The 13986-nt window shown below is 40.2% G+C and overlaps 1 protein-coding gene across 7 annotated transcripts in view; it reads left to right on the plus strand.

The window, feature by feature from the left end:
* The first annotated feature begins 1148 nt into the window (after positions 1-1148).
* Positions 1149-13986, plus strand: part of LOC127578289 (ubiquitin carboxyl-terminal hydrolase 15) — an 87036-nt gene continuing 74198 nt past the window's right edge. For 6 of the 7 annotated variants that reach the window (XR_007957510.1, XM_052030117.1, XM_052030118.1 and 3 more), the window contains exon 1: positions 1158-1270. Coding sequence is in view for 5 of the 7 variants with exons in the window: in XM_052030117.1 (XP_051886077.1) it covers positions 1182-1270 (89 nt within the window). In the remaining 2 variants the exon portion in view is untranslated. Of the gene's footprint in view, positions 1271-13986 lie in introns of all 7 variants that reach the window. The other variant, XM_052030119.1, reaches the window with a different exon arrangement.

Consider the following 13986-nt stretch of genomic DNA (forward strand, 5'->3'; position numbering starts at 1 on the left):
GAGCTGCCCGTTAGAGATTTGCAAATAAAAATACAGACCGACACTTCAGCACAGAATTGAGGGAGTGCTGCAGGGTTAGAACCAATGTGCTGTCATTTGAATCAGCAGCTGTACAGTCTGTCCTCTCAACAAACGATTCAGTTGTACCGTTTTGATGAACATCAGGAGCATTGTCCAATGTCCAGGACAATGTCCACCAACATCACTAATAGAACGTAGAACAGTACAGAACAGGAACTTACCCTTCATCCCCAATGATGTCTGCACCGAACAAAATACCAAATTAAAGTAAATCTCTTCTGCCTGCACATGATCCATATCCCTCCATTTCCTGCCTATTCATGTGTCTAATAGCCTCTTAAACGCTACTATCGTATCTGCTTCTGCCACTACTACTGTCAGACTGTTCCAGGCACCCACCACTGTGTAAAAAATTTGCCCCTCACATCTCCTTTAAACTTTCCCCCTCTCACCTTAAACGCATGCCCTGTATTTCTATCCTGGGAAAAAGATTCTGTCTACCCTATATAACAGACTGCCTCGTCATCATTAGATTGCCGTTTGTGGCAGCTTGCTGTACCCATGCCAACTGGCACTCCCCACAAGTCAAAGTCGAGTTTATTGTCATGTGCACAAGTACATGTCAGAATCAGGTTTCTTATCATTAACTTATACGACGTGAAATTTGTCATTTTGCAGAAGCAGTGCAAAGACATAAACATTACTAGCAATTACAAAATAAATAAAGTGAAAAAAAGAATAATGAGGTAGTGTTCATGGACCGTTCAGAAATCTGATGGTGGAGGGGAAGAAGCTGTCCCTGAATTGCTGTTGGTGCAATGAAAGACTTACTTGCAGCAGCATCACAGGCACATAGCATCAGATACACAACATTCACAAGAAGAACATGAATTCACAGCATAAATTATACAAGAAACACACAAAAAAGATTGCATTTCAAAATAAAAACACAGGTCCTGTATAATTGCATGTCCTCCTGCAGGCGAAAGGCCGCTTTGAAGTTTGCAGCGCGGGCGGGCGCCGGGAAGTCCTCCAGCGGGGCGGACCGGCTCCCTCCCTCCCTCCGCCCGGGGTGTTCTCTTGCCCGCTCGTTGGCGCGGCGGTGTGACGCGAGGGGGGGGGGGAGGCTCCCGGCATGCCCCGGCCGGTTGCGGGCGAACATGGCGGAAGGCGGAGTGGCCGAGTTGGAGACGCAGCGCGCCGACACGGCGGCGCTGATGAAGACCCCGCTCAAGAAGGGTGACACCTGGTGAGCAACGGGGCGGGAGGGAGGGTGGGTGTGAACGCCGGGGGGTGGTGGGCCGTGTCCCGCAGAGCGCGGCTACCGCCGGTCCTCCCAGGGCCCCGGGCCGGTCCTCCCAGGGCCCCGGGCCCCTCGCTTCCCCCCCCCCCCACCCCCACCCCCACCCCCACCCCGGGGAACCGAGCAACCGCACCCACCGCAAGCCCGGGTCTCCGCAGGCCCCGCTGCTCGGGGCCCCACACCCCGGGGAGGAGGAGCTGCTGGTTCCGGTCGGTCCCGCTGGTTATTGGGGCGCTCACTGTAAACCTGGTGGCTGCTTCAACAGTCGTGGCTCCCCACCCCCACAATAAACTGGATGGGTGCTAAAAAAAATGGGGAAAGAAACGAGCTGGTTTGCACAGAGTGGAGTGGCCAACTCCCCCTGGGATGTTTCAATATCTGGGCATCTTTGAGCAGTGATCCCACCATTACTTCCTTTTTATTCACCACCCCCCCCCCCCCCCCCACACACACACACACGCCTTCCCCTTGAAGAGCCTGTGTTTCTATTTTGAACAAGTGCATCAACTTGTCCTCCCGCATCCTATAGCGGCCCGACCATTGTCGGAAGGGATTTGCACACAGAAAGGCCTGACGTCGTTGTAAGCCTTTATGTAAGAACCAGCAAGGGCAGTGGGTGAACTCTCTCCATCTGATGGAGTCGTGCAAAGGTGATGCTACTGATGATCTTGCATTCGAGCGTCAGCCTGCGTTTTTGTGCAGTGGGATCCAAATCTGTGACATTTTGACGGAGGAAAGAGTTCTACAGGCTGATGCATGGTTGTCATTATGAAGTGATGTGAAAAATAACTTACTGAACAACATAATACTTGTGAAACGGGCTTTAGGACCAATAAATTGACAAATAAATAGGATGGTAGTTAAATCGCCAACATGCTGGACGCATAACTGAAATGGATTCATAGAGTAATACAGCATGGAAAACAGGCTCTTCGATCCAACTCGTCCATGCTGACCCGCCAAGCTAGTTCCATTTGCCTGCATTTGGCCCATATCCCTCTAAACCCCTCCTATCCGTGTACTTATCCAAATGTGTTTTACATGTTGTTATTGTATCTGCCTCAACCACTTCCTCTGGCAGCTCATTCCAAAAACACACCATCCTCTGAGTGAAGAAGTTGCCCCTCAGGTCCCTTTTAAATCTTTCACCCCTTGCCTTAAACCTATGCACTCTAGCATTTAGTTCCCCTTCCCTGGGGAAGACGACTATGTACATTCACCCTGTCTATACTGCTCATGATTTTATGCACCTACACATCTCTATAAGGTTGTCTGGGATCTTCTACCTCCACCAGAGAAGGAAGATAGAAGCCTTAGTAGGAATTCTAAAGCCACTGATTTGAACTGAAATGTGGGAAACAAGCTAACTCAGTTACGTGTATATTTTCACGTCGAAGTAGCAATGACCTGACACTCTAGGTCATTGAGCATTCTAGCAGTAGCGTTATTACATTTCAGGCAATCATCTCTATTATTTCTCTACTTTCAAAGTGAGGAGATTTAAAGGAATACTTCAGTATTTTGACAACATTATCAAAGTGACTGAAATGCCACAGTTACAATTTACATTGTCAATGTGCAAACAAGCAAATTGAAATGTATTCACTTAATTCTTTTAATGTCCTCATCATGTTCTGAAGTGTTTTACAGCTAGTGAATTGCTTTCCTGATGTGATACTGTTCGCACATAACCTGTTTATGGAAACTGAGGTACCCAGTTCTGCTATGTTAAAGAATCAGGAAGAATAAGTCTCAAAGTGAAAGTTCTTTGACCATGACTATTGTGCTGCCTCTGCAACAGTCCTCAACTTAAATTGTCTTTACTAGCACCAGAGTTAGAGCTAATGTCTCAAGAAACATTTGTGGTTAGAACCTGTAGTCCTTTTACTGAGAGAATTGGAGTTTGTGTCAACACTATGTGCAAATTTGACATGTCCAGCAAAAAAAAATTATTGCGACACCACCCAGAGCAAAGGAAGTTTTTTGCATGAAGGAAAAGATATCTTTAAATCCCAAACAATGGGAAAATATAAAGCTGGGAACTGAGGCTAAAGTCATTCCTGAAGAGATGCGTTGAAGATTTGTTTCTTGGAAGCAACTGATCTAGGAATGTGCATCATTGTGAGGGAAGTGCTGTCAATAGTGAATGAGAAATGGAGCATGTAGTAACCCAGTGTTAAAGGAGGATATTGGGAGTCAAAGAAAGTCAGAAAACTACAGATGCTGGAAATCTGAATTAAAAACAGAAAATGCTTGAAACACTCACAGGTCAGACATCATCTGTGGAAAGAATTAGAGTTGATGTTTCTTCCACCTGATGTGTTGTTTTTTTTTCTTTTGGGGTCGCTACTTGACAAATGTTTTTGTCTTTTTTATTATGAGTGGACTTGGTTGGTGCCATTTAGCATGGTGGAAGTAAGTGTCATTTGTAAAGGACTTATGTGAAAAGTTGGCAGGAAAGTATTGGCAAATCTCCATCCTTATTGGGAGAACTCTGCATAGTTAATCGGTTTGTGCCTGCCTGCAGCAGGACCTGAATGACATTTGAGGATAGGATTATAAATGGCAAGTAACATTTAAGCCACATGTGTTTCAATAAGATCGTCTGTCCATTGCCCCTCGCTAAGGGTTACCATTCTCACCATCGACTTCCTAAGGCATCACCATTGGCCCCTAATAGGATCAGCCACAACTTGTGAGCAAGTTAGGGCTGAAAACTCTGTGGCAAGTGACTGTCCTCTTGATAACCCACCTTCAACAAGTATGACCGTGTTTTCTGGATGAACATACCAAGAACAGAACTCGAGAACCAGAGTGCCATCCGGGGCAAAGTAACCCAATAGGTTTGCACCCTTTCACTACCCTTGTATTTACTCCCTCCACCACTAATGCAGTACAGCTGTAATGTGTAACATTCATGAAGAGGCCTCCAACAACTTGACAACTTTGACAGTACCTCACAAACCAGTGACCTCTGTCACCTGGAAAAGTAAATGCAGCAGGCATGTGGGGATGCGGACGCTTATCCGGCAATTTCACCGTTCCTTCATCGCTTAGTCAAAAAAAATGAATGTTTTTACTTGAAAAGAATTATTTTGAAGAAGTGTTTCATTGCCATTTGGATCCTATGCATCTATACTTGTATTCCTCATAACAAACTGGTGAATTTTCCATTCCATTTCATTTTATCTTATTGCTAGCTAACAGCAGGCGATACTATTCATAGCTTGGCAGTGTTCTTTAGTTCAGACACTTGCCAGTGAGATATGGTTTGACCGTCTTGTGTTACCGATCCAACAATCTTGAAATTTAGCACTGAAGGATTAATTCAATACAAATATTCAGTCACAAAAGAGCAAATGTTGCCGTGACTGCATTTATGTCACCAATGCACATGCTATACCACTTACCATGAAATCATGACACAAGCACAAATCTGTAACCTCATTTCAGTGGCCTGAATGCTCATGGAGTCTCATGAATTTATGCATGATTTGTTATCAATAATGTTGCTTTTCCTGTAACATTTTCAGGTTATATAAATAGAAGGCATAAGGGGAATGTGTACATTGTGTGTGGTGTTGAGACTGGGTTCATGAGACTTAGTTGTAATAATTGCCCATGTGATTGTCAGGTATAGCTAGTAGCACTCAATGCTTTTGGTATCATGCCTCTGGAACAACATCTTGGCTGTGACTTGAGTGCATCATAAAATGCAGCATTTTTGGAGAGACCCTTCTTTGGGTAAGAATTTAAATTTATGTTATTTCTACCTGGTCTAGTTAAAGGTACTGTGGCATGTTTGAAGGAAAGCTAGGAGTTGACTTAGTGAATTGGCTAATAGCCATTTCTTGGTCAATGTCAACAAGGATTCAATGGTCATTTCAATTTGAGGAATCTTTGTGGCATGAAACTTGCTGTACCATGCTTGCATTTAATAGTTACTATACTTCACATGGTTTTTGTTTGGAATGCTGCAAAATGTCAAGTTTCCCTCAGGAGTGTGATAATTGTTCTAAGTAAAAAATTTTTATCCCAACAGCTTTGTTATTTGAGATTCCACAATATACTGACTTGAGTTTCTCTGGTGACCATTATGGTTATTCCCAATAACATGACTAAACAGTGAATTAAAAAAGTGACCTCATTGTTAAACACTTGCCTATTGATTAAAGCATTTGGGTGACAGATTAATTTCATTTAAAATTAGAGGAAAATCATGTGGAGTAAAGGTCTTGCATTTTGTGTGATAGAAATCCTCAACGCAGAAAGTGAAGGTATGTACGTATATAAACCGAGTGGTGTTAAAGTTTGAGAGAAGGAAACTACAGCAGCCAGCTAAAATTCTTTTAAAAGTTTGTCTTCACTTGTTTTGTTCTAGCCTTTTTATGGCGTAATATTTGCCGCTCAAGGAAGCCTCAGAAATATTGAAATCACAAAACTGCTGATGCTGTAAATTTGAAATGAAAAGCAAAAAATGCTGGAAACACTCGGGCCTGATTTGCTGAGTGTTTGCAGCATTTAGTTTTTTTTATTCTAGCAATATTGGCTTGGCTATCCATTGTTTGACTTTCAGATAAACATGTGACTGGAAGTAGCATTTGTGTTATTTGAGAAGGTGATATAAGAAAGTATTGGCAACTAGCAGTGATTCTTAAGTTCTTCCAGTCTTCAATACTGAGATATAGGACTTAAATTCATTTATAATTCTGACACATTATGCATTGTCTTCGAAGTACCCCATATTTTGCTCTCAACTGCAGTTTATAGCAATATGTGTTAACCTTGGGCATTGCAAATAAGGCCACTGCACCTTGTTATTAATAAAGGTACACTTAGAAAAGAGAGAGGCAGCCAACAATGTTATCTTAATGTTCACAATACCTTAATTGGTGGTGTTTGAATCTGTTCCACTATGATTCCTTAACATGAAATTTAGAGAAGATATTTGCTTCTGTGGTCACAACTTGATTATAATACATGGCCATATCAGAAACAAAGCAAGGGTAGGGAAAGAAGGGAAAGTAAATGGATGTTACATCATTTCTCGCATAAAGAGGAAATTAACACGTTTAGTCCATTAGTCCAGCTGCGCTTGTTACAGTGAACTGTATATTCCTTTATATTTCATTAGGAAATGGGACTAGATTGGGTAGCAAGTATTTCCTGCAAAATGAAGAATGGGACTATCAGAATTTTTTTTAAAGATGAACCAGTTTATTGATTATTGTGTTATTGATTATGTTCATTCAATCAAAATTTTCTTAATTATACTTTTCTCTCAACCTTATCTATCCTTCTCTTACTATATGGTTTGGCATTGAACTAACTAATCTAACTTTTACTTCCTGGTTTAGTTTTCCCACACGCTGCAGTAAGAATCCTTCAATCTGATTAGGTATGGAGAGGATGTTTGCCTTCTCTGCTCTCCCAGACATTTGCACTTGTTTTGAATTTTTAACTACTGCAGAGCATTGAGCAAAGATGCAATCTGAGCAGGTGTAAATGTAATGAAAGTGAGCACAAGTCTCTGTCCATTGATAATTGACCAAAACATCCAGATTCCTCACTGACGATTATGATTGATTTTTTTTAATTGTTTTTATATGTGTTTTAATAGATAATGTTTCTTTTAATCCATTTGTTCTAAGTATCTTGTATAGGCTGTCAGATCTGCTTTCACTAGATTGTTAGTAAATAAGGAATAAGATGATCATTTGATCTATTTTAGTTAGTCAGTTGAGCTACATCCTGCTGTCTCCCATCGTAATATCATCTGTTCCAAAGTAATTCCAGGGATTTGCTTCCCCAACTCTGTTAGAACTCGATCCATATTGTCTGTTTTCTGTGTGATGAGACACTTCTTGTTATTGATCCTACGTTTACTGTCACCTGGTTTTAACCTGAAACAAAAGCAGAAAATGCTGGAAATACACAGATTTTCTAGTTTCATTTTAGTCCATTTGTCGTGGTCTGACTGGTTTCAATCTTAGTTTGCTGTTTTACATGTTGCTATAAGGCAAGTTCCTTTTTAAAGTGAGAAACTTGTGCACTGTTACTTATGCTTAAATATCTCCAGTGTAATTAAGTGACTAGAACAGATAACTACAGTTGAGATTTGATTTGACCAGAGCACTGTAGTTTATGTGTGTTGCTTTATTTCATTTCCAGAAGTAAATCAAAGAACAGTGAATGAGAAGAATAATCACATATTTATCCAATCAAAGGCTGGTAATTCAGAGCCTTTTAACACATAATATAAAACAAAAAACACAACTGAATGAAATTTATTGCCAAAATGATCAGGCTATTTTTGAATTAGGGGATGAGTGGCAGAACTTCAGCTCCACCCACCATCACTAACACCCCCTGACCCTTAGCAATCTTTTGTCCCTGGGCCCAACACATTGATGCATTCACGAAGAAGGCATGTCGGCAGGTCTACTTCGTTAGGACTTTGACGAGATTTGGTATGTCACCAAAGACTCTTGCAAATTTCTGTAGATGTACGGTGGAGGGCAATCTGACTGGTATGGAGGCTAGGATGCACAGGATTGCAAAAGGCTGCAAAGGCTTGAGGACCCAAACTCAACAATTCAGGAGCAGCTTCTTCCCCTCCATCAGATTTCTGAACGGTCCATGAACACTACCTCATTGTTCCTTTTTTCCTGCACTATTTATTTATTTTGTAATTTATAGTTTTTTATATCATTGCACTGTACTGCTGCCACAAAACAACAAATTTCACGTCATATAAGACGGTGATAATAAACCTGATTCAATGCACTTTGTACCAAACGTAGTGAAACGTGTACCTAATTTCTATAGACGGTAACTGACAGAACATTTATTCTTTATTCTTTATGTGCAACATTTAAGTATGTCATTCAACCTATCAAGTCTATGTTGGCTCTTGGAGTAATTTCCCCCACAACCTATTCTGTCTCAACCCAGGTTCTCCTTTCACCTATCCAAATTAGGGGTTATTTATAGTATCAATCAGCACATCTTTGGGATGTGGGATGAAACTGGAGCACCCGGGGGAAATCCACAAGACTCTTCTTAGAAAGCACAAGGAAGTCAGGAACAAACTTGGGTTGCAGAGCTATGAGGCAGCAGCATTTCCTGCTGTTGTGCCCTATCTGAGGGGGTAAATGGTAACAGCAATGTTGATAGAATTTCCGTGCACTTCAGTTCGTGCTTTGCTCATCTAAACAAGCAGTAAGTATTTTGATTTAACAGGCTATGTAAATGTCAGCATCATTGTCACTGAAGCCATCTTAGTACAGTCCTGAAAATTTAGCTGCAATTATGTGAGGTCCATGATAAAGTGCAGTGAATTGTACTGAATAGGACAAAACCTAGAAATAGTGACCACAACATAGCTAAATTTGATGTATATGCTAGAGTAGCATAATGTGTCAAAATGAAAAGACAATGTCCTTGAGTTAAGAAAAAGAACATTGAGTATTTTCAGATACAAGGAGGAAATAACACCTGTTAGATGAAAGGTTTTGGGTGGGAGTGCATTGAGTGCAATGTGTTTTTGTGAGTAAATTGAAAGATCTAAACTAACCAAAATTAACATGGCTGGATTAGAAGCGCTAAAGATGAATGTGTAATGGCTAACTTAATATCAAAGAGCAGCAAGGTTTTGAGGGGACAGTTAGGAGGCTTTGGGGGCATACCTGGATTTTTTTTCTATCCAAGATAAAATAAATGGATTTAAGACAGGCCAACATTAAGTTGTGAAATACTGTTTAACTTTAATAAATGTTTCCCTCTGCAGAGCATATTGTGTATAAGGGAATACATTTGTTCTGATTTCACATGGTTTAAAGAACTTGTTCAATAAAGGGCATACAAAAGTTTTGTTACCAATGTCCAGAGGTGGATGAAGGTATAAAGGTTTTTAAAAGACAAGAACCAGTAATAAAGTATTGCTTAAAATAGGAAAAGGTTGCAGTGCTGGACTCCAGTGGCCAGTGAAAGATGAACTTCTATTTTCATAGAATTTGTTGATGTAGAATATGATTTTGGTACTTGGGCATATTGACTTCGGGCTTGAGGTTTGCTAACAACATTAGTGTAAGTGTTTTAGACAATCAGAACTGTAAAATACTGATTTGGACTGGGAGCAGGTGGAGAAAATGTGAATGGGTGTAAGTTAAGCATTTGGTAAGGAGAATTGAGAAATACTTCATTCACTAATTAATAAGGTGCAGAAGCCTAGATATGAATGGAAAATTGTACAACTAAACAATTCCATGTAAATATAATTGCAGAAAAAGTATTTTATAAGTTGGGTATAAAATGCAAAAATGGTTCGAAACAATGCACAGGTCAAGAAATATGTGCTGATTATGGATCCTATCGTAGAAAATGCCTGGATTTTGTAGTCAGTGGCAAAGCAATGACCTTGAAGCCTGTTCACAAGTTCTTGAAATCATCGTGGCATGACTTTTCCTTTGTTTGTTTGCTTGCAAGTGTCACATCTACTGTATCCCTGACATCCAGTAACGTCGATATCATGAAGGTGGCTGAAGAGCCAACCATACTGAAGGATTCTCACGGCAAACCAAATCACTTTTTAACAAATATGTTAATTCATTTTTCAAGCAGGAACTAATTTTGGAACATTATGGAGGAGCTGAAGTATAAGCATTTTGAAAAAATATATATATTTTTAAATCCAAGGTATTTTCACAAATGGCAATGCAGGCAGAGTTTGTTCGGCCATGAGTTTGGCTTTGGTAAATAAATAGGTACATCGATTTATTATTGTCGCATGTATTGAGGTACAGTGGAAAAACTTTTGTTTTGCATGCCATCCATGTTGATCACATCAGTGAATTGGGGTAGTACAAGGGAAAAACAATAACAGAATGCAGAATAAAATGTTACAGTTACAGAGAAAGTGCAGTTCAGGAAGACAATAAGGTGCAAGGCCATGACAAGGTAGATTGCGAGGTCAAGAGTCCATCTTATTGTACCAAGGGACTGTACAATAGTGTTGTAATAGTGGACTATAAACTGTCCTTGAGCATGGTGGTATGTGCTTTCGGCTTTTGTATCTTTTGTCTAATGGGTGGGGGGAGAAGAGAGAATGTCTTGCAAAACCATTAAGCATCATGTAACAAAGCATAGATTTTTGGAATATTCTTTTAGCAAGAGTATTTTGTAAGTACAGAAATTTTGGTATTTCACTGTTTCCTGGAGATCCTGCTGGAGAAGGCTGCAATTTGATCATCCTGTACAGAAACACATGAGCACTGATGTCATCTTCTGAATTTCCTTATTTAACTGCATGAGTGCTTTCTGTGGATTTATTGGTCTCTCAATAATGTGCTAAGTGTGGGAAAATTTCCATTAAAGCTTTTGGAGAACACACTGTATGGGAAACTTTAGTAACTTGTGTTTATGTAGATTTGTTTTATAAAACTTGCAGGCATAAGGACTAGATTTTTTTAGATCTCTTCATTAGTCACATGTACATCGAAACACACAGTGAAATGCATCTTTTTGCGTAGAGTGTTCTGGGGGGCAGCCCACAGGTGTCACCACACTTCTGGCGCCAACAGAGCATGCCCACAACTTCCTAACCCGTACGTCTTTGGAATGTGGGAGGAAACTGGAGCACCCAGAGGAAACCCACGCAGACACACAGGGAGAACGTGCAAACTCCTTACAGACAGTGGCCAGAATTGAACCCCGATTGCTGACACTGTAATAGTGTCACGCTAACTGCTGCACTACCGTGCCTGCCAATATATTGGAAAAAGTATTAGGATGAGTGAGTAAAAGAGGTGAAAAGGCATTAATGGAGGGGAGAGTGGTAGGTGGTTTTAGAAATATAAGGAGAGGCAGAATCAGATTTATTATCACGACTTGTATGATGTGAAATGTGTTTTGCGGCGACAGTACAGTGCAAAGACACAAAATTACTATAAGTTACTAAAATAAATAGTGCAAAAAAAAAAGGAATAATGAGGCAGTGTTCATGGACCATTCAGAAATCTGATGGTGGAGGGGAAGAAGCTGTTCCTGAATCGTTGAGTGAGGGTTTTCAGGCTCCTGTACCACCTCCCCGATGGTAGTAACGAGAAGAGGGCATGTCCCAGATGGTGAGGGTCCTTAGTGATGGATGCCCCAATTCTTGAGGCACTGCCTCTTGAAGATGTCCTCGATGGTGGTAAGGGTTGTGCTTGTGATGGAGCTGGCTGAGTCTACAACCCTCTGCAGCCTCTTGCAATCCTGTGCATTGGAGCCTCCATACCAGGCGGTGATGCACCCAGTCCGAATGCTCTCCACCGTACATCTATAAAAGAAAAGCCCTTACCCGATGCCAACCATCCGGTCAATGCGGAAGATGCAGCTTCCCTGCATTAACTGTACTTGAGGCTTGAGTTATTCAGTTATGACTTTTGGTTCTGTTTAGGGGTGTTTTGTCAGTTTTAATTATTGTTAGAAAAGTTGTGTATTTTTGGTTGTTAGAAAACACTAGAGATGTTTCAACTTTTGATCTCTAAAGGATAACTGGATAGAAATCAGTATTAATATAAAAGATGGACATTTAAAGTCATATTACTTTATTTAAAGTTGTGTTACTGTGGGACGGCAGAGTATCGTAGCGGTTAGCGTAACGCTATTACAGCGCTAGCGACCCGGGTTCAGTTCCGGCCGCTGTCTGTAGGGAGTTTGTACGTTCTCCCTGTGTCTGTGTTGGTGTCCTCCGGGTGCTTGGGCTTCCTCCGGGTGCTCTGGTTTCCTCCCACATTCTAAAGACGTACGGGTTAGGAAGCTGTGGGCATGCTACATTGGCCCCAGAAGCATGGCGACACTTGCGGGCTGCCCCCAGAACATTCTACACAAAGATGCATTTCACTGTGTGTTTCAATGTACATGTGACTAATAAAGAAATCTTATCTTATTGAAATTTAAGATAAATTTCAGGTCACCCACTAACTAATTTCTCCTATATGTGAAATTGATCAGTGTTCTGTGCTCTCATTTGGATGGCACCCTTTTTTTTAATATATAAAAAAGTGTAAATTATGCATAGTTTACATTTTATTGCCAGCTTGGAGTTTTATTGGTGAAAAAAAATGAGTAACACAAATAGGTCTTCAGATATTTTTTGGTTAAAGATTCATGCCAAGATTATAATGGAAAAGATCAGCTCAATTAATATTTTGTGGGAGTTTTAAAATAGTGGCTTGAGTGTCTAGAGAAACCTTCCTCTGGTCTAGATTGGTGAGAATTCGTCAGTTTGAATCTGTTAGGTACAACATTGTAGAACATAACCTCCTATAATTAAATGGTCTTTGTATACAAACGTATTTAAATTAAAACTAAGATTAGAATATTTTTATAATGTTCTGTCCTAGCCATCATAAATTTGAGGTCATCCAAAATTTTGTTGCACCCTAATTCGCACTAGCTAGTTCATCCGTCATCTTTTGTTCACTGAATCTATTTTGTTTTCTAGCTAAACAACAGCTCTTAAATTTCTCCGTGGCTCCCTACCTCTAATCTCCTCTGGCTGTACACCCCTTCGTGTTCTGGGTGTTTCTCCACCAATGGCAATCAATTCTTCAGCTGCCGAGAACTTGTGCCTGGGATTTCCCTGTCTCTCAGTATTTCCTTGTAACACGATTTAGAAGCAACTCGCTTATTTGCCCTTTATACTCCTTATGCAACTTGGTGCTAAATTCGGTTTGATGATACTTTTGGGAAGCACATTGAGACTTTTCACTCTGTCAAAGGCCGTACAAGTTGTCATATCCAGGGAGTTAATGGAGCACTAAAGACTTGGTTATGGAAGTGGTTGAGGCAGGCACCATTGATTGCATCTCTTAAGGGAAAAGTCATTAAATATTTGAAGCAGAGGACAACACTGGGCTGTAGGAAGAGGGTAAGTAGGGTGGTGGAATTCACCCTGGATCATTCAGTAATAAATCAATGTGGTATTGACACTAAATCTATAGGAATTAAACTTTTTATTTTACTTTGTATATGTTAACTTGGCACGTATGATATTCTCAATGCTTGCATTTATTTTGATGCATATATATCTTTAACTTGAAAATTAGATTTATAATTATTTGATAATAAATTGATGGTTGTCAGCATTTGAAAATATCACTTGAAAATTAGCAGTTTGAAAAAAAATAATTGGCTAAAATGCCTTTAGGTACATCCATATCTTTGGAATGTCATGGGTTTTCTTAATTTTGAAACAAATTTGCAGAAAAAATTATGATGGATAAAGTGCTTGCTTGCATTGGTTTGGTTATCATTTAGATGTGTTTGAATATGCAGATAGTTTTGTAGGAAGTTATATCTCCTGTCTTTTGCTGTGTAAGAATGTGTTTTGTTAATGTCTGTTAAACAAAAAAAATCTTACTCTTACATAATGCTAAACCATGTAGCTTCATTTAGAAATCTGTTCGTCCCAAACAGCTTACCTACACAAAATTTCTGTCTGTGTTTAAAGGCAGAAAAATTGGAACTGTTCAGACCTGTATATGCATTGGGTCTTTGTCATATACAGATTCAGCGCTGCTGCAACAATCAAGTAGATTTAAAGAGGCTGAAGGAGAAGGAAAAGAATGAAAGACAAATTATACAGATTTAAAAATGCTACAGGAAAATGAGGGTGA

Source organism: Pristis pectinata, chromosome 15 (assembly GCF_009764475.1).
Source record: "Pristis pectinata isolate sPriPec2 chromosome 15, sPriPec2.1.pri, whole genome shotgun sequence".
Lineage (NCBI taxonomy): Eukaryota > Metazoa > Chordata > Chondrichthyes > Rhinopristiformes > Pristidae > Pristis > Pristis pectinata.